At 44.8% G+C, this 21561-nt stretch overlaps 1 protein-coding gene across 3 annotated transcripts in view; it reads right to left on the reverse strand.

The window, feature by feature from the left end:
• The window catches only part of zmat4a (zinc finger, matrin-type 4a), a 173258-nt gene that overhangs the window by 139236 nt on the left and 12461 nt on the right, over positions 1-21561 (reverse strand). For all 3 annotated transcript variants that reach the window (XM_038785612.1, XM_038785610.1, XM_038785611.1), the window contains exon 2: positions 18067-18171. In XM_038785612.1, coding sequence (XP_038641540.1) covers positions 18067-18171 — 105 coding nt within the window. The remainder of the gene's footprint in view (positions 1-18066; positions 18172-21561) is intronic.

Raw genomic sequence — 21561 nt, forward strand, 5'->3', positions numbered from 1 at the left:
TTCAGCATTAGCATCATATTAATATTTCCTAAGGTGATTTCCTTCCTGCTATTTTGCTCAAATTATTTTGTGCTGTAAATTAATTCCTTTAGAAATGGGTGTATGTGGGGTGTGGGTGTGTGTGTGTGTGTGTTGGTTTGGGGGGGGGGGGGGGGGGGGGGGGGGAGCTGTGTGGTTGAGATTGCTGGATTGATTTTTCTATTTCACAAAGGTATCTGAATTTGTTTTGCCCGAAGGGATGGTTGGGGCAGGGAAGAAGTTCAAGTTAAGAAGCGATAGAAGGATTAAGTGTATGCATTTGGGGATTACTGAGATAGTGAGATTTCAGTGCTGACCTATGACAGTTGTTAAATTTCAGTGCTGACGGAAACATTGCTTAAAGACGGACAGGAATGGCAGCTCAAAATTCTTGTTTGCAGGGTTTTGAGACGAGATCGAGAAGGGAATAAAAAGGAAAGGCAGGTGTGTGGAAACTTTGGTTAGGGAAGCAATTCTAGCTGTGAGGAAGGATGCTGTGTTGGGAGGATGATGAATTGAGGCCGTATGGATTGAGCTGACAAACACAGTCACACTACTGGGACTGTAGTCTAGACACAACAGTCAGGTGGAGAACGAAGAGCAAATGTGCAGACAAATCTCTGACAAGTACAAAAAAACAGCGTGGTAAGCAATAGTTGGAGGATTTTAACACCCCGATATTAACTGAGATAGTTTTAGTGTCAAAGGAATAGAGGGAACAGAATTCTTAAGGTGAATTCAGGAGAACCTTGTGGCCAGCGTGTAGCAAGTTCAACAAAAGAGGGCACAGTTCTAGACTTAGGGTCGAACTTCCTGGCCGTTCACGCTGGTGGGATCTTTCAGTCCTGCTGACGGCCCCCCCCCCCCACCACCACCGCAGTGGCATGGCGCGCATTTAATGGGAAATCCGGTTGGCAATGGCGCACCCAGAAGATCCCGCCGCTGGCCAATGGCGGGCCCAGAAGATCCCGCCGCTGGCCAATGGCGGGCACCTCCACAAAACACACAATTGGCCAGGTGGAAGGAATGACAGAGGAAGAGAATTTTGGTGGCAGAGATCAGAATTCGGCTAGTCTTAACATAATTATGGAAAGCACAAAGATAAAACAGGAGTTAAAATTCGAAATTGGGACAAGGCCAATTTTACTAAGCTGAGAAGTGATTCAGCAAAAGTTGACTGGAAACAGCTATTTAAAGGTAAATCAGTGTCAGAGCAGTGGGAGGCATTCAAAGGGGATCATTCAGCGTGTTCGTAGTCAACGGGTGGAATTCTCCGCATGGCCCGACGCCGTTGTGAAACCCGGAGGAGGTTCACAACGGTGTCAGAAGTCTCTCCCGACCCCCTATTCTCCCCTCCCCGGGGGGATAGGAGGGTTGTACCGGGAAACTCGGCCACCGGGCCTTGTCCCTGGCTTCAAGGCCCAGCGCGCCAAGAATGACGCCGCGGCGGCGCCTAATGACGTTAGCCGCGCATGCATGGGTTGGGCAGCTCAAACCCGCGCATGCGAGGTTGCCATCTTTCCCCTCAGCCGCCCTGCAAGACATGGTGGCTTGATCTTGCGGGGCGGCGGTGGTGAAAGAGTGCGTCCCCTCGAGACGCCGGCCCGACAATCGGTGGGCACCGATCGTGGGCCCGTTCCCTCCCGAGCACGGTCGTGATGCTCGATCCCCGATCCACCCCCCACAGGCCCCACACTTACCTGGTGCGCCATGTTCACGACGGCAGCGACCAGGTGTGGTTGCCGCCGTCGTGAACAGGTCGGGAGCGGCAGGCCGCTCGGCCCATCCGGGCCGGAGAATCGCTCCCCGCCGTGAAAACCTTTCTCCGAGCGGCGTGTCGCAAAACCGGACACGCCATTTTGGGGGGGGGGGTGGGAGAATAGCGGGAGGTGCGGGAGTGGACCTCCCGCTATTCTCCCACCCATCGTGGTTGCGGAGAATCGCGCCCAACATGTTCCCAAAAAGCAAAAGGGTGCGATGGTGCCCTCTGGATGTCAAGGAATGTGTAGGGTAAGATAAAGCAGAAAAAGAAAGCTCATGTCAGGCACCCAGAATGAAATATGACAGAAAGCGGAGAAGAATATATCAAGAGGAAGGGTAAAATCAAAATGGAAATTAGGAAAGCAAAGAGAGAGCATGAAAGTATATTGGCAAGAAAATCAAGACGAACCCAAAGATGTTTTATCAATATTTTAAGAGTAAGAGGATAACCAAGGAAAGAGTAGGGCCCATAAAAGACCAAAAGGTTAACTGGCGCATGGAGTCAGAGGATGCGAGTATGGTTCATAATGAATATTTTGCATATTTCACAAAGGAGAGGGACAATGCAGACACTGGTGAAAGATGAGATCTTAGATGTGAAAAACGTAGGGAAAGGAAAAAATGTTAAGGAAAATTGCATCCCTCGTAGTGGACAAACCACCAGGGCCGGTTACCCCAGGCTGTTAAAAGAAACCAGCGAGGAAATTGGTGAGGGTTTAACTGTAATTTTCCAACCCTCACCGATACAGGTGAGGTGTCGGAAAGTTGGACGTTAGTTAATGTTGTACCTTTGTTTAAAAAGAGTGAGATAGACCGAATCTTTACAGGCCAGTCAGTCTGACCTTCGTAAGGGGCATATTATTGGAATCAATTCTGAGGGACATAATGCACTGTTAGAAGAAAGGCATGGATTAATCAAGGACAGTCACCATGGATTAGTTAAGGGAAGGTTGTGTCTCACTGATTTGATTGAATTCTTTGAGGAAGTAATGAGAAGGATTGATGAGAGTAGTGATGTTGGCATGGTCTGCATGGATTTTGGAAAGACTATTTTTGACAAGGTCCCATATGACTGGCTGGTTGAAAAAAATAAAAGCTCATGGGACCAAGGGGAATCGAGCAATTTTTGGATACAAAATTGTCTAAGTCAATGAATCAAAGGGTAATGGTATGCTTTTGTGACTGAGAGGCGGTTTTCAGTGGGGTTCCGCAGGGGTCAGTACAAGGTCCATTGCTTTTTTGGGGGGTATATATTAATGATCTGGATGTAAATGGAAGGGAAATAGTCAGGAAGTTTGCAGGCAACCCAAATATTGGTTGTGCAGTAGATAGCAAGGAGTCATCAATCGACTGATCGGGTGGGCAGAAAAGTGGCAAATGGAATTCAGCCCAGAAAAGTGTGAGGTGATAGATTTGAGGAGGTAAAACAAGACAAGGATTACATAATAAGTGGGAGGATATTAAGAAGGTGTCTGACGGGGGAGGGTACGCGGCTTCCCTCTCAACAGGAAATCAGGTACCGGGTTCAACTCTTTCGGTGGAACCACCTCGTGCTGTCAAACGGAAGGGGTACAACACACCCGCTGGAACGGTGTGAGACCTTTTATTTCTCCCTTTAGTTGCTAGAGAAAGTGTGTTCGGCCGCAGGAACGTGGACACTATGCTAGGATAAGCCAACACTGAAGACTCGGAGCCTGTCCACAGATCCCTGAAAGTACAAGGACAGGTTGGTAAGATGGTTAAGAAGGGGTTTAGACTCCTTTCATTTCTTAGCTAAGGCATAGAATTGAATATAAGAGCTGCGAGGTTACGCTCAAACCATACAAAACATTAGTTAGGCCACAACTGAAGAACTGCGGTCACCTTACCACAGAAAAGATGTAATTGAATTAGAGAGGGTACAGAGGAGATTCACAAGGATGCTGCCAGGTCAGGTGAATTGCAGATGAGAGAAAGATAGGATAGGGTGGGGTTGCTCTCCTTGAAGGGAGACCTGATGGAGAGGCACAAAATTGTGAGGGACCTGGATAGAGTGGATGGGAAGGGCCTCTTTACTTTAGCAGAGAGGTCAGTGACGAGGAGGTCATAGATTTAAAGTGATTGGTAGAAAGGTTAGAAGGGAGATGAGGAAAAAGATGAGGGGAGACACGGTGACACAGTCGTTAGCACTGCTGCCTCACAGCTCCAGGGACCCGGGTTCAATTCCGGCCTTGGGTGATTCTGTGCGAGTCTGCATGTTCTCCCCGTGTCTGTTCAGGTTTCCTCCCACAGTCCAAAGATGTGCAGGTTCGGTGGATTGGCCATGATTAATTGCCCTTTTGTGTTCAAAAGATTAGGTTGGGTTACTGGGTTTACAGGGATAGAGTGGAGTGGGATTTAGTGGGGTGCTCTTTCCAAGGGTCAGTGCAGACTTGATGGGCCGAATGGTCTCCTTTTGCACTGTAAATATTATGATTCTATGAAAAACATTTTTCACCCCGAGGGCTATGGGGGGGGGGGGGGGGGGGGGGGGGGGGGGGGGAAGGGGGGCTATTGTTGCAGAAAGCCACAATTCATTTTAAAGGTGTCTGGATCTGCACATCAAGTGCAGTAACCTGTATGGCTGCGGACCAAATACTGGGATGTGGGAATGTGGGATTAAGCTGGATGGCTCATTTTTCAGCCAGGCCAGACATGATGGGCCGAGTGACCTCCGCCTGTGCCGAAAGCTTTCTCCAAATCAATCAAGCATGATCTCATTGAATAGCAGCAGGACAAGGTGGAGAGGCTAAATAGCGTCTTCCTGACCCCATGCATGTCCTCTGAATATTCACTTTTGGAAGAGGAAAGCTCACTGGGTCTTGTTAATTTTTTGTCTCGCCTTCGTGCACTTGCAATTACACCAACTGCTTCCAGCCACACGCAGTGGGCTCTCTGGGCATTGGCACCGTGGACTGGCTTGTGGTCAAAAATGCGAAAGCGACTGGACCTCCATTCTTGTGTATTTGTGTCGGTTCCACTCACACTTCCTGTACTCCTGAATCAGGAAAGGTTAGTCAGTTTTAAAATCAGACCAAGGAATATGTTCAGCTGAATAAAATAGATTGAGCACCAGTTGGTTGCTTGCTGCCATTGCAACATGACAGCGCAATGACAGAAAATTAAGCAGATGAAGAAAACCATTCACTCACAGCCTGCCTGTCACATTTACCGTTTCAGACAATGCTATCATAACTTAATATTTTATAACAAGAATTACATTAGGTCACCGGATTCTGAGAAATCAGATGGAGTGTTGAGGTTTAGATTTCTGCAGCTCGTGCATACTACAGACTAGGAGCACAGGAGCATAGTGGTTAGCACAATTGCTTCACAGCTCCAGGGTCCCAGGTTCGATTCCAGGCTTGGGTCACTGTCTGTGCAGAGTCTGCACGTTTTCCCAGTGTGTGCGTGGGTTTCCTCCGGGTGCTCCAATTTCCTCCCACAGTCCAAGGATGTGCAGGTTAGGTGGATTGGCCATGCTAAGTTGCCCGTAGTGTTGGATGGGGTTACTGGGTTATGGGGACAGGGTGGGATGTGGGCTTGGGTAGGGTGCTCTTACCAAGAGCCAGTGCAGACTCAATGGGCCGAATGGCCTCCTCCGGCACTGTAAATTCTATGGTTCTATGAGTGCCAGATGGTGCAAAAAGAGGGATCTGGTAATGTGCCATACAACAGGCGCTTTTTAAAAGCATTATCAGTGGGCAACTAAAGGTTATTGCCTGCATGCACCTTTATTAGGTGGGAGAAAAGCACAACTCTACACATGGGTCTCAAACGTAGTCTCGAATGCTCCTCGCCCGCCTATTACCGTCAGGTAAATGGTGGGAAGAATTTACGGAGAAGACCTGAATGAGTGTCAAACTCTTGGTATCTACCCAAGCATTGATTTGGTTCCCTGGATCATTAAGTGTGAGCTTCCGGTGGGCTCTCCATTATCAAGAGGGAGCTGGTTGGTGCAAAAGAGTGAGCTGCCTGCTACGTTACAGCAGCAGCAGTGGCAGCAATGTAGCCTGAAGAGTAAGATACTCCCATGCATTGCCTCCAACAGTAGGTGAGTTTAAGGTGGAGATCATCAACCCCAGTTGGGGTAGAGGCTTGGGGCTTGACCTCACCGACCCGGTCTTCCTAATTTTGGAGCAGGATTGCAGAGAAACATCTCCCCCAATATCCAATCCAAGAAAGCTGATCAGCATACGGACAAAAGCGGATAGGAAAATACTTTCCCTTCAACGCAACCCACCATAATTGCGATACCTTGCATGTCACAGTATTTACAAATCGCGAGCTCCCAAAAAAGCCATACAGTCTGAAAGAAGAGAAATGTGGGAATGGGGGAGCCTTTCCTGACCATCAGAAATAGAACACAGAAAGCAGCCCGAGTTTATTAAAAGATACGAGAAGTTGAACCTGACCAGATTTTTCCAGAGCTACTCTGCAGTGTTTACACAATGCTGGATAAGTGTGCACGAGCTTCACCATTGAGAGATTAACTGAGTTGCAGCTTGATGCAAAATCTGCAGTCTAATTAGACCATGTAGCAGCTCTAACATTGGGATGTATTCTTTAGAAATACAGGATTTTTCTTGTTCAGGTTTATTCGCATGAAGACTGGTAAATTAAAAATATACTTAAAGATACTTGCAGCCAGCTTCATGTTGAATTTTGTAACGTTTTGTGTGCAAGCACTCCAACCCAGACCACAAAAATCTGACACCCCAATGCAGTACTGAGAAAACGCTGCCCTGTCAGATGAGATATCAAAACCGAGAACATATCAGCTCTCAGGTGAATGCAAGAGATCCCAGAAGGCTCCATTTTTTAAAAAAAGATGCAAAATAACAAAACCACCACAAAAGCTGCAGACAATGGATATCTGACATTAAAACAGGAAATGCTGGAAATACTCAGGAAGCCGAGTATTCTCTGTGAAGAGAAAACACAGTTAACACTTCAGGTCGATGACCGCCCTCTCATTACTGCTCTTAGATCATCAACTCACTCTCTGCACGCCTTCAATATATTGTCTGGATGGCCATTCAACCTCGACGGGCCAGAATCTCTGCTGTACTCGATGAGAGAAAGACAGAAAGGAATGTATTAATGTAAGAGGGAGTTATCGTTAGCTGTGAACAGACAGACCAATCGTCATCTTCATTGTCGCACTGTGAAAGAAATTTCTGAAGTCCACCTCAAGTCAGAAAACTGTGGTCAGTATTTGATTTTGTATGCCAGCAGACTGAACTCATTTCAACTGAACAGGAGCAAGGGAGTTCTCCCAAAGTGCAGATAAATATTTATCACTCATTCAACATCACTAAAACAGATTAGCTGGACTTTTAGCTCTCTTGTGAGACTCTGTTGTGTGTGGATTGGCTGTCTTGCTTCTCCAAGACTGTGACTACAAATGAAAAGTACCTTTTTGGCTGTGTTGGATGAGGGAGGCTCCAACGTCGTGAATGGCATTATCTGAATGCAAGTTCATTCTTTTTATCGTCTTCACATTTCGGAAAGAATATGTCTGTTTGGGTAGATTAATTAGCATCTGGCACAGATGCAAAAATTGTGCAGGTTAAGGCAGTGGGGATTTGAAATAATTCTGTGCTATACAAAACAAAACATAATTTTTCTGAAGAACTGTTCTTTTCCAATTATTTTTATGTCTTATTGTTTTGAGGATCGACGAGGTGGACCAGTTAAAAAGCATCAAGAGACAAGTGAATGCGTCGTTGAAGAGAGATGGGCTTTTGGAATATGCCAGTAAAGTTGTTATTGATGTTGATCTTTGAAAGCTTAATGGACTTATCATTCCCCAAAAGTTCTGATATTGTAAATCAAAAATGAATGGGAATGGAAATTATTCAATTCATTCCAAAGATGGCATAAAACAATGGTGCAAAGGAGCAGCACAGTGGTTAGCACTGCTGCCTCACAGCGCCAGAGACCTGGGTTCAATTCAGACCTTCGGTGACTGTCTGTGTGAAGTTTGCACGTTCTCCATGAGTTACACGGTGCTCCTGTTTCCTCCCACAGTCCAAACATGTGCATGTTCGGTGGACTGGCCATGCTAAGATTGCCCCTTAATGTCCAACAATGTGCAAGTTCGGCGGATCCGCCAGGCTAAAGTTGCTCCATGGTGTCCAACGATGTGCGGGTTAGGTCGGGTTGTAGGAATGAGGCAAGTGAGTGGGCCTAGGTGGGGTGCTCTTTCTGAAGGTTGGTGCAGACTCGATGGGCTGAATGGCCCTCTCCTGCACTGTCGTGATTCTATGGAAATGGAAAACACTAAGTCAAAAAGTCTGCATTTCCACTGGCTGCCCAACCATTGGAGTTAAAATTGCTGAGTGCGGGCTTTGGCATTTACTGAACATGATTGACAAAGTGTCATCAAATCCATCGATCTCAGAATACTCCAGTTTCTTATCAGCTTTGGGTTTGCTGTGTTTTCTCTCTGACATTACAAGCAATGATTTGGGATATGATTTTATCGTAAGGGGTGAACTTTTCATTGTGCGAGGATATCTTAGCTCGAATTCATGTGCATTGCAGCTATTCTGCACTGAACCTTAACATATGATTGTTCATTACATTTTGCTCCATGTTAAATGTGTTCCTTTTTTCCCGTTACATTTGATTTTTATTCTTTCCTTCAGTATACACCACCACCAAATAATAGAGGGTGTGAAACTGCTCTCTTTTGACACCTCTGCCTGTGTGAACTGGTTGCCATGATGTGGGGATGCCGTCGTTGGACTGGGGTGAGCACAGTCAGAAGTCTTACAACACCAGGTTAAAGTCCAACAGGTTTGTTTCAAACACTAGCTTTCGGAGCACTGCACCTGAGGAAGGAGCAGTGCTCCGAAAGCTAGTGTTTGAAACAAACCTGTCGGACTTTAACCTGGTGTTGTAAGACTTCTTTATTGTGTGTGAACTGGAGTATTCCACAATAAATTGCACAAAAAGGTCACTCCCGAAACACTTGGCCTTAACAGTAAAATTAGATGGAACTTGCTGCGTCTGTGCATTCAAAGATTGAAGACATTTCCTGCTCACGACACACCAGATTGGGTCATGTGAGCCCAAGACCCTGGCCTGAATTATCCAGTTCCCCCAGCTCTCACGGTGGGTTTTCCAGTGGCGGAGTCAGCTCTCCATTGACCGCTGGCAGGATCTTACAGTCCCGCAGAAGTCAGTGGTCATTTGCGTTGCTCGCTCGCCGCACCACCAGGGAACCCACCTCGGGGGATTGCCGTCAGCAAAACCGAAAATCCCACCGGCGAGAAGGGCTGGAAAATCCCAGTCCTTGTCTGACATAATAACCCAGCATACTAATGTACAAATGACCTATTGGAATGGTATTATTAGAAGGAGGCTGTTCAATACATCATATCACAACCAGAAATTTGACTGAGCGAGCCAATTCATCTCACTCCCCAAAACATTCCCTGTCTCTCTGTAAACCTTTACACATTTGAGTATTCATCCAATGCCACTTTGCTTATGTGGAATCCACCAAACTTTAGGGCAGTGTATTCTAGATGTGAACAATCTACCGTGCAAAACAAATTGCTCATTTTGCCTCTGCTTATTTTTCAGAAATCAGTGTGCTCCCCCTGTTACCGACACTTTTACTACTGGGAATAATTGCTTCTTATTTATTCTATCAAAACCTCGCATGACTTTGAACACCTCCATAAAATCTCCTCTTAATCCTCTCTGTTTTGAGATGGACAATCCCAACTTCACCAGCCTCCCCACATCACTGAAGCCCCTCATCTCTTGGCCAGCCAGTAAGTCTCTTCCACACACTCTCCAAGACATTCTTCCCAAGGTATGAGGGCCAGAAGGGGACACAGCTCTCTAGCTGCGTTTTGAACTCTTACTTGCATTTCCAAGTCCCATACCATCTGCAAATTCTGATATTATGCCAAGTCCAGGTCATTGATACAGTATCTAACAGTTCTATTGTGGACCACTGGGTAACACTACAGTGTATTCTTCTCCAGTCTAAAGAGCAACTCTTCACTATTGCTACCTTGAGCCCATGGTCTTCTCAAGCAGGATTGCTTCCAATTCCATGGATTTTTAACTAACAAGTCTATATAGGAATTTATCAAACACCCTTCAAACGTCTAACAACATCTATCGCAATACTCTCATCAACTCTCTTCAAAGGAACTTTATCAAGTTGGTCAAACACGATTGAGAATCATAGAAAGTTTTGAGCACAGAAAGAAGCCACTTAGCCTCTCCTGCCCGTGCCAGACCAAAAACGATCCACACAATCTAACTCCACGTGGCAGCATTTGGTCTGTCGCCCTGTAGTTTACGGCATTTCAGCTGCACATCCGGAAACCTTTTAAACGAGTTGAAGGTTTCGGCCTCTACTACCCCTCCAGGCAGACAGTTTCAGACCCCGACAATCCGGGTGAAAAATATTTCCTCATCCCCTCTAATCTTTTTATCAATCACTTTAAATCTATGCCCCAAGTCGTTGACCTCTCGGCTAAAGAAGGCCCTTTCCATCCACTCTCTCCAGACCTCTCATAATTTTGAACATCTGAATCAAATCTTCCCTCAGCCTCCTCTGTACCAAGGAGAACAACCCCAGCTCAACCAATCTTTTCTCATTGCTGCCATTTTCTAGGCCTGGCAACTTCCTCGTAAATCTCCTCTGTACTCTCCTCGATGCAATTACATCCTTTCTGTAATAAGGTGACCAAAGCTGCACGCATTACTCAAGTTGCGGCCTAATGATGTTTTACATAGATCCAGAATAACCTTCCTGCTTTTATATTCCATGCTACGTCCATTTGCCTGCTGAACCATCTGATCAAGCGGTCCTGCTCCCTTCAGGGATCTATCAGCTTTCACTTCAATCCCTCATTTCCTCTACACCAGTGTATTTCAAACCTCCTTGCCTGGGACCCATTTTTAGGAACCTGCCAACCTTTGTGGCCCAGGCCGGCCAATCTTTGCGACCCACACCGGCCAACCTTCGCAACCCACCATTTTTGCTTGCCTTTAATGTGATGGGTGAGCCTGCTTGGTTCTCACAATCTCACTTGCTTTGTTATTCAATGTTACATTTCTGCTAAGGACTTCACCTGACTATTTAAGTTCTCACTGTATCCGTTGAAAAAAAATCAAGGAGTTTGTCTTCGAACTTGCCATGCTTAGTCTTTAAATACCTTTGAAGATTTGAGGGTTTTAAACTTTCATTTGCCAGTGCGTCCCTACATATGACACACACGGGCTTCACATCCTGATTTGCACTGGCACAATTGACAAAGCCATACCTTAAAAAAATCCTCTTTATACTGCTTTGTTCCTGATTTCAGCTTCTTGAACAGTCATTCACCAGAGGCCCTACAGCTGACACCAGCAGTGCTTTGTCTTGCTGTGTCCTGAGCCACGCTCTCCAGCAGATTTAGTTGCAAGATCCTGGCCTGTTTGTGACTCTGGTCTCTCTTCCTTATTACGAAACAAACCATTTAAAATTGTTAAATTGCTTGCTTGCTGCTAATTAAATGGAAGAATCTCTCTTCAGCCCAGTGCACGTGACGTCAGTGTACGAGGCGCAACCTGCTCTCTACTGCCACTCCAGGCAGGAAGACTGCATCAATTTTAATAAAGAATCTGCTCCTGGATCGGCGCATTGACGTCAGGAGGAGGTGGTCTGCCCTGCTGGGCTCCGGGCCAGCAAACTGCTGAGGGGGCACCCATGCGTGGGATGGCCAATATTCTGAAATCCAGTCGCAGTCAGCAGTTTCAAAAGCCAGTTGTGGCTGTTGGGCACTACTTCCCACGATTGGGAATGCCGCAATGCATGGTCCCGTGACCCACCCCCGGGTCGTGACCCTGGGTTTGAAAATGACTGCTGTCCACCTCTCAGTATCCTTCCATTTCGTTGCATTCCTTTGTCTTGTTTGACCTCCCCAAATGCATCACCTCACAATCTGATGGGTTGAATTCCATTTGCCCATTTTCTGCCCGCCTGACCAGTCCAGATTTGCCTTTGACAAATCCATGCCAAGGTTTGTTTATTCACCCACAGTTTTCTATACGCCAATTCATTTTTCCTGGGTTCTCTCTCCTTCTTCATCCTTGGTTATCTATGGTATGGATTGCTAATCATAGCTCCCCAAACATCTCCATCTCTCCATGATACTATGAAACCACAATGTGACAAACAGAAAAAGTAGGTCTCAAGGACCACTTCAGCGGTGCAGAGACTGAAGCTACATGAGTGCTATTAAACACCACACTCCTTGTGGTCAACAGTAGATGTCTCCTTAATCAGCCCTTCCCTTCCTTTGACTTACTCTTACCCTTTTCATGTATTTTAAGATTTTGGATTCTCCTTAATGTTAGCTGCTGACCTGTGCTCTTACTCTTTCTTTGTCCCTTCCTTTATTTATTAAGATCTCCTCAAATTCTTACATGCTGAGGCAGAGGACAACACAAGACAATGTGTTATGCTGTGCTTCAGAAAAACAGTTTTTTATAATTCCACCTAAAATTTGAAGATGAGCTCAACTGCAATGTTTTTATTTTCAATGTAAGTCATGTTTTCCCTTCCCTTCCACTACTTTTGCCCTTCTTTTGGCTCTCTCATGACAAAATTCCCTTTAACGCTCTTCTACACTGGGGATGGCAGAACTGTCTTCTGAAGAGAGAATGGGCAAACTGGGCCTGTATTCTCCACAGTTTCGAAGAATGAGAAGGGCGCTCATTGAAACCTACAAAGTACTTAAATGAATAGACAGGGTAGTTGCAAGTAAGATGTTTCTCTTGGTTGGGGAGTCCAGATCCTTGGGGGGGGGGGTGGGGGGGGGGGGGGGCGGGGGGGGCCTGAATTTCAAAGTAAGGGGGATGCCACATAGGGCCGAGATAAGGAGAAATTTCTTTACACAAAGGGTTGTGAATCTTTGGTATTCTGTACTCCCCAGAGGGCTGTGGAAGCTCAAGTCATTGAGTATGTTTAAAGTTAGAGATTGATAGGATTTCTGATTGAAGGTTATGCGAAGAGCGTCTGTAAAAGGCATTGGGATGTCCGATCAGCCATGATTGTACTGAGCAGGCTCAATGGGCTGAATGGCCTACTCCTGAAAATAGAACATAGAACATACAGTGCAGAAGGAGGCCATTCGGCCCATCGAGTCTGCACCAACCCACTTAAGCCCTCACTTCACCCTCTCCCTGTAACCCAATAACCCCTCTTGACCTTTTTGGACACCAAGGGCAATTTATCATGGCCAATCCACGTAACCTGCTCGTCTTTGGATTGTGGGAGGAAACCGGAGTACCCGGAGGAAACCCATGCACACACGGGGAGAGCGTGCAGACTCCACACAGGCAGTGACCCAGCGGGAATCGAACCTGGGACCCTTGTGCTGTGAAGCCACAGTGCTAGCCACTTTTGCTACCGCCTTGTTCCTATGTTTCTACTCCCATTATGTCAACCATTGGAAACTGGGACAGTGCCTTCTTTGAGTAATTTACTGTGGTTTCAAAGTGGAGCCTTGGAGATTCTACTTGTTGCGGATCACAATTGAAAGATTCAGGCCAATTTGTACTGCAGCACACAGTTTGAATCAGACTTTACTTGTGGCTTGAAATAGGTCAAGTAGCCTTTTGCTACTTTCTTTTTTACTTTCATTAATACAATTAATATTATCAGCTAATCTCAAGGCAGAAGATTGCTTCCATGTACCCTGCAATTTTATAAAATGATCATTAAATATTATTTCTCTCTTCTACTCCCAATTAAAAAACACAGTAGTACATTTACGATGTTAGGTGCACTACACAGGCATAATTCAATCAAGTGTTTATGCTGATACTAGAATTTATGAATGTCAGCAGAGTCAAAAGAGTAAATTGCAGCCCTAAACTCACTGCCTGCAGATAATTATATGCTGAACAGTCCTTTTTCCTGTTAAATAATATTTGCTTTCCACCTTCTTCCCTGTTGCATTGCAGGCACGATAAGCACACCATAACCTGATGTGATGTTTGGCATAGTGAGAAAGTACACCAACATAATGTGGGTTTTGAAGCTTTTTCCACACAGCAGTTGTTCAGTACCTGGTAATCAAAATGTGGAATAGAAGATTTTCATCTGTCCACAAACTACCATTGTTTGACAAATAGTTACGTGGTACAACAGTACCACCATTTCTCCAGCTTCGATGGGTCCCACAAAGTTTGCAAAGATCCACAAATTGGTTCAACAACCACTTTCCGAGGGTAATTCATTTGCACAGCTTCAGATGCAAAGATTTGAACAGTCGCAAATGTATATTGGCAGCTAGGCTAGAATGAGCTTAGGTATAATTTAAAGAGAAGGGGATAATTGATCACAGCCAAAAATAGACAAAGCTTTGGAAAGACCCATTGAAAACCTTTTCCAAAAATGAAGTGCCAAAGCACTAGGAGGTGGCAGGCAAAAATGAAGGGCAAGCCATCTCTGTAGGAAAGCAATGATGCCACGCAGCATCTCACTAACTGACTGCTGATGTGAAGGTGGTGTTGGACAACATGGTTGATGGTGCCACTCCATAGCACTATTATTAGAGGTCAGCGTTGCCACTAAAGCATGACATTGTATAAGGAACCAAACACCATACTGTGGTCCTTAAACCATTCACATCCAATCCAGTTTCTGCTTCAAGCTTCCATTGCCAAGAGAAGCATCGGCATCTCCTAGTTGGTTATTAACTGAGGTCTGGCTACCTCTGTTTACAGATTTGCGGGAAGGATTCTGGTGGGTTGGTCCAGATTACCTCCTCTCCACTCTGACCACCTGATGACAATCTCTTCCAAACATGTTAGATGGAGAGACTCCTATTGGGAAACCCACTGATGCCAGTATTAGCACTGATCATCACAGAATCTTCACTGTGCAAAAGGAGGCCATTTGGCCCATTGAGTCTGAGCTGACTTTCTGAAAGAGCATTCTGCTTGTCCCACTGCCCTGCCTTATCTCTGTAACCTTGCACATATTTTAACTCCACCAAAATTGGCAGAAAGGCCTGTGAATCTAAATACCAGCAGAAAAGTGCAACGAATAGTCAAAAAGTGCCTGTTATGCAGATTCAATTGACTTGCAGATTCAAGTGACTTGCAAGTGTCTAAGTTTAAATTTAGATGCATTCAAATGCATGTACACATTTTAGCAAGAAAATTAGACTTTGGATGTTCCCAAAATCCCTGAGACTTACAAGTAATTGGGTGTCAAGGGACCTCAGACAAGCAGTTTATATCTGTTTAGTTGCCAGCTAGAGCAACTAAGGGGGAGGAGGAGAGTGGTGGTTATAGCATGGTCACTTTAATGGGATGTCTCAATCAATGCAAGTTACCAGGAAAACTCAGGAAGGCAAGCTGAAAATTGTCTTACATACACATTCCTGGTTGCAAACAGGCCATGAAGGCTTTGTTGATCACCTCCTCATAGAAGAGCTCATGACCAAATCTTCAGGAGCCTTTGTCAAGTTGGTGACAAAAAAAAGAAAACCAGGAAACACACTTTTGGTAGCAGGAGGATGGAAACCCAAACAGGGAGACACAACAGAGAGAAACAAAAAGGTAGAAGTGGAAGACGAAAAGATAGAAAGCAAAAGTCGAAGGCAGAGGAAACAAGGCTTAGCAGCAAATAGGGCCAAAATACAAAATACTGTGTAAAAATATTAAAAATACAATTCTAAAGGCACTGTATCTGAATGCAGGGAGCATTTGCAACAAGGTAGACAAATTAACAGCTCAAACCACAGCGCACATTAATATAAACCGGTGCAACATGATTGCAATTTCAGACATGGCTGCAGAGTGACCAAGATTCTGAACTGAATATCCAAGGGGACTCAATATTTAGGACAGGCAACAAGGAAGAGGAGGTGGGGTGACATTGTTAGTTCAGGATAAAATCAGTGCAATAGTGAGGACTGGGTGTTATTGGCTCAGAAAATCTAGATATAGAATTAGTCTGGGTGGAGTTAAGAAGCCACAAGAGGTGGAAAACATTGGTTGGGGTGGTCTATAGCCCTCCCAACAGAAGTGGTAATGAAGGGGATGGCATTCCATAGAAAATTAGAGACGTGTGTAACAAAGGTGCAACAGTCATCATGGGCACCTTTAATCTGCATGCGGATTGGATCAGAGATTTGTTTTAGATTGGTATGTCCAGGAACCAACTATGCTATCCTGGATTCAATATTATGAAACAGTCCAATCTGATATCCGGGTCCTAAATTTAATCAAAGGAAACTGTGACGGTATGAAGCGTGAATTGGCTAAGATAGATGGCTAAACTTCATTAAAAAAGGCATGATGGTGGATAGGCAATGGCTAATATTAGATGTACAAATGCATGCATTGCAATTATACATTCCTTTTTGATGCAAAACACAAGAGGCAGCCTAACCAAGGGTTACATTCGATCCAAAAAGGGGCCATATAAAGTTACCAGAAAAAGTAGCAAGCCTGAGGATTGGGGGCAGTTTAGAATCCAGCAAAGGAGGACTGAGAGATTGATTAAGAAGGGAAAAATAGATTACAGGAGTATACTTGTAACTAACATAAAAGCGACTGTAAAAGCTTCTAAAAGTGTGTAAAAAGGTTACTGAAGACTAACGTTGGTCGCTTACAGTCGAAAATGGGAGAATTTATAATGGAAAACAAGGAAATGGCAGGACAATTAAACAACTAATTTAGTTCTGTCTTCACAGAGGAAGACACAAGTAACTTCCCAGAAATGCAAAGAAATAATGGGTCCAGTGAAAAGGAGGAATGGAAGTAAATTATTACTGGAAAAATAGTGTGGGAGAAACTAATGGAACCAAAAGAGAAACAGAATTGCAGAGCATTATTTAAATGTTGATAGGCTGGGAAATGAGGCTGGGAAATGTTGACCTGAGCCTTGTGAATCAATCACTGGAAGCAAGCATGCAAGTACAGCAGGCAATTAAGAAAACAAATGGTATGTTGGCCTTCATTGCAAGAGGACTAGAGTACAGCAGCAAGGATGTCTAATTGCACCTCTACAGGGCCTTGGTGAGACCACACCTGGAGTATTGTGTGCAGATTTGGTCTCCTTACCTGGGAAAGGCTATACTTGTTAAAGGGGGAATGCAGCGAAGGATCACCAGACTGATTCCTGGGATGGCCGTTTTCTCTGGCTCAGGGCGGAGGAACAAGTGGTCACAGTCTCGCGATTCAGGGTAGGACATTTGGGACTGAGACGAGGAGAAACTTCTTAATCCAGGAGGTGGTGAACCTGTGGACGTCTCTACCATGGCAGGCTATGAAGGCCAATATGTTTAAGAAGGAAAAAGCTATGTTTCTAGATTCTGAAAGATGTCAAGGGGTCTGGGGAGAGCATGGAATCCCAGAATCCCTACAGTGCAGAAGAAGGCCATTAAGCTATCAGGTCGGCACCAACCCCAGAGTATCCTACCTACACCGACTCCCCCACCCCATAACCGCACCTAATATTTTGGACACTAAGGGGCAATTTAGCATTGCCAATTCACCGAACCTGCAGATCTTTGGACTATGAGAGGAAACTGCAGCGCCCAGAGAAAACCCACGGAGACACAGGGAAAATGTACAACGCAACACAGTCACCCAAGGCCGGAATCAAACCGGGTCCCTGCCGCTGTGAGGCAGCAGTGCTAACCACTGTGCCATCATGCCACGGAATGACACTGGGTCTGTACTCATTGGGGTTTGGAAGGATGAGGGGGGATCTCGTTGAAACTTACAGGATACTGTGGACGTAGAGAGGATGTTTCCACTTGTCGGAAAAGTAGAAGCGGAGGACACAATCTCAGACTAAAGGGACAATTTCTAGAACAGAGATGAGGAGGAATTTCTTCAGCTCTTTGCTGCAGAAGGCTGTGGAGGCCAAATCACTGAGTGTCTTTGAGACAAATATAGATAATTCCATGATTAATAAGGGGATCAGGGGATGAGAAAAATAACAGCCATGATTGAATCGCGGAGAAGACCCGATGGGCCGTGGCCTAATTCTGCTCCTATGTCTTATGGAATGGTGTTGGGATAAAGTATCAATCTTGTTGAGTGGCAGAGTAGGCCTTCTCCTGCTCCTAATTTCTCTGTTTCTGTGGTTTTCAGCAGAAATGATAAAATCTAAAAGCACTCAATGTTTTCAACTTCCTCTGAAGTTTCTTGGCTGAATGTAATTCGTTGAGAAAAGGTGATGTTCAGATGGAATGTATATTTGCAAGTAAAGAGCTAACATCTTACCTCATAATGTGCCACTCTCTGAGACTCAGAGATCAGCTGGGCACTGCATACCTTACAGTAGGTGTCAGTAAATAAATTCTGATCAACAGTTCCGGCAGACTTCATCTAATGGAACAAAATAAATGAGACAAACCACATCAGGCAAAGGATCAAGGGGAGTGAAACCTGAAGCAATATTGCATAAAATCCTTAAAGGGCAGAAGCAGACCTTTCGGCCCATTGAGTCTGCACCCATCCTTTGAAAGACCACTCTCGCTAGGCCCAATCCCCCGCCCTATTCCTGTAACCCCACCCCAAGGGGTCATCGAGTCTGCTCCGCCATTTATCATGGCCAATCCACCTAACCAGCATATCTTTGAAACCGTGGGAGGAAACCGGAGCACCCGGTGGAAACCCATGCAGACACAGGGAGAATGTACAAACTACACACAGTCACTCAAGGTTGGAATCGAATCCGGGTCCCTGATGCTGTGCCACCGAGCCACCTGTGCACTACACTGATTTTACACTGTCACTGATCATAGGATTTACAGTGCAGAAGGAGGCCATTTGGCCCATCGAGTCTTGGAAAGAGCACCCTACTTAAGCCCATGCCTCCACCCTATGCCCATAACCCAGTAACCCCACCAAACCTTTTTGGACTGTGGGGGGAAACCGGAGGACCCGGAGGAAACCCACACACACACACATGGGGAGAATGTGCGAACTCTGCACAGACAGTGACCCAAGCCGGGAATCGAACCTGGGATGATCAGTGTTCCTATGAACTAGCCTTGCCTTTTGTTCCTTCAGCATTGCATATACACTGCTCTACAAAGCCTTTCTTGTTGCATCCTAACGCTGTTGAAATCAAGACCTCGGACAGCATCTCCTATTTTAAAAGAGGTAATTGTGACTCTTTTTTTAAATAAGTGCAAAATGGACAACATCAGATCAGACATCAGTGATGCATCCCTCCATTATCAGTTGAACTTAAAATTTGGAGAGATGTATAATGGGCAGCTGATGATATCATCCAATGGCAACACTACCCACTAATATTACATTGCAAAATGACAAGACACCTTTGCTTTCCCCCTACCATCTTCAGGCTTTTTAAAACCCTACATTCCTTCCTGACATTTTCTTCCTGCTCTTTCTCAATCTTGCTGGTATCCTGTATTATAATCCTGCATTCAGGTTTAGTCTTATTATTTTAAGCCCATCTATTGATAAGCCATCTGCAATTTATACTTGCGACTGTGTCAGCCATGACTCAATGATAGTACTCCCATCTCCGAGCCATGAGCTTCTAAATTAAAGACCCAGTGCGTAGAAAAGAGCATTTGAAATAGGAGAAGTAGACCATACGGCTCCCTAAGCTTGCTCCACCATACAAAACCACCATCTCTGATCTTGCACCTTAACTCCACAGTCCTGCCTTCCCCCCCATCTCCCCCAATATCCTTCGATTCCCCGCGAAACATCATCCAAGTTGACATTTCAGTCGAGCTTGGGAGGGTACAACAGTGACTGCACCTCAAAAGTAATTCCTTAGCTGTAAAGTGCTTTGAGATATGCTGAAGTACAAGTTAAATACAAGATCTTCCTTTTTATTTTTTTTAAAACACACAACTAAAACAGGAGTGGAGAAAATTGAACAGCTCTTTGAAAGACCTGGCACAAGCAAGATGAACTATATGGCCCCCTTCTTCACTGATCATTTTATGATCCTATGACACACTCTTCAGTGAATCAGATATATTGCCACAAATCATACATAAAATTTCAGTCATTCTTTCAGTCAGAAATTATTCTGATATAAAATGTTATTAAGGCATAGCAACACACGTAGTTGTCCGATGTTTTTACCTATCGACAAACATACTACCTGGTTAAAATGTCTGTACGCAGGTTATAATGGCATACATTTGAAACATGTTGTGACTTTTGCTAAAATTAACTTGTCCAAATATATACTAAAAGGTTCATCTGTTAGGTGCTAAGATTCCAACTTAAATTTCCATAATTTCTTTTCACGACTTATGCAATGAACTTGTTGAGTTTTCTGCAATTTTAACACAACAAATATTTGCATTTACGTAATTCCTTTCCTACAGTAAACATCCCAACTCACAGGAATAGCTTCAGGCTCCATGGTGACAGGCCAACAGGTGAATGGCCAAAGAGGGAGTCTGTGAGGAAAGTTTTGTAAGTTGAAAAACAGGTGGCACGGCGAAATGAGGTGAGAAGAGCTGGAGTTCAGATGGTGGAGGAGTGGGGAAAGAAGGTGCAATGGGGTGCAATGATGCATTTTTGATAAACAGTTACAGTTTAATGTTGAGGCTCACAATCTATTCAACGGCTTCAGCTGCGAATGGTTGTCATGTGAGCGGGAATGAATCTCTCAGAGCCGAAGTGCAGTCGATGGATGATGACTTAGACAATCACCTCCTCATTGTGTTCCACTTATGCAACAAGTGGCCACATCTTCCCCTGGCCCATCCTCAAGAACTGGGGGTGTTCTGTGGAAGGTTCAAAACCTGGGAGTTCACACTGGTCACTTACCAGATTGTGACATGTGATGCTCATAGTCAACCCGGAGCTGTGCCATCGAGAGGCGGGGTTGTCATCAGTTTGTAGGGTGTGGGATGTGTTTTGTAGGGACTAGGATGCATTGGGTTTTTTTTAAGGTCCTGTTGTGTCAAATGATACAAATAACACAAAAGAGTAAAGAAAAAAGATGACATGAAGATGTATGAATGGTAGTGATTTTGATGACAACGTTAGGAAAGGCCATGTGGAAAGATTTCACTTTGGTCTATTTGGGGGACTGGGAGTCAATGGAAATTAGCATCGACCACATTAATCAGGGAGAAGGGCCGAATGCAGGATGAAATGTGGGGAGTTGGTGCTTTAGAAAAGTTTAAGCTGATTAGGGACACAGCTCAGGAACGAGACAGTAGTGAGGACCCTGGCAAGTCCAACCAGGAGATGGTAAACCTGTTCAGAAATGTTTTCAATGTGCGTTTTGGTGACATTGTAGAAATGGAATTCAGCCCTTGGTAAAGGATTATGAGGTTTGACGTTCAGCTCAAGGTCCAAGAAGATGCTGATGTTGTGCATCATTCTCTTCAACAGATCTGTGGATACACCGAAAAGTTTATGTTGGAAAACAAATAGCTTGGCCTTCATTGATGATGTGAACTTGGTGCAAATTGGACAGAGAAAATAACAGAACTTCACAGTCAGTTGTCCATTGGTACTTCTCACTGAAATAGATCATCCACTGATCCCATTCGTCCGTCTGCCACTTGGTTGCCTTTTGGTATTTTGACCCTTGATGCGTCTCAAAACAAGGTTTAAATCCACTTTAAATTTTCTGCACTGACAAACTGCTACTGGTTCACTCTTCACTTCTTGTAGGGATATCTCTAGTTTGTTTCCTGTACTTGATGCTGGCTAAGAAATCTGACATGTACATGATAATGGAAGTTAAGGATGGTGACAGAGAAG

This window comes from Scyliorhinus canicula, chromosome 26 (genome assembly GCF_902713615.1).
Source record: "Scyliorhinus canicula chromosome 26, sScyCan1.1, whole genome shotgun sequence".
Lineage (NCBI taxonomy): Eukaryota > Metazoa > Chordata > Chondrichthyes > Carcharhiniformes > Scyliorhinidae > Scyliorhinus > Scyliorhinus canicula.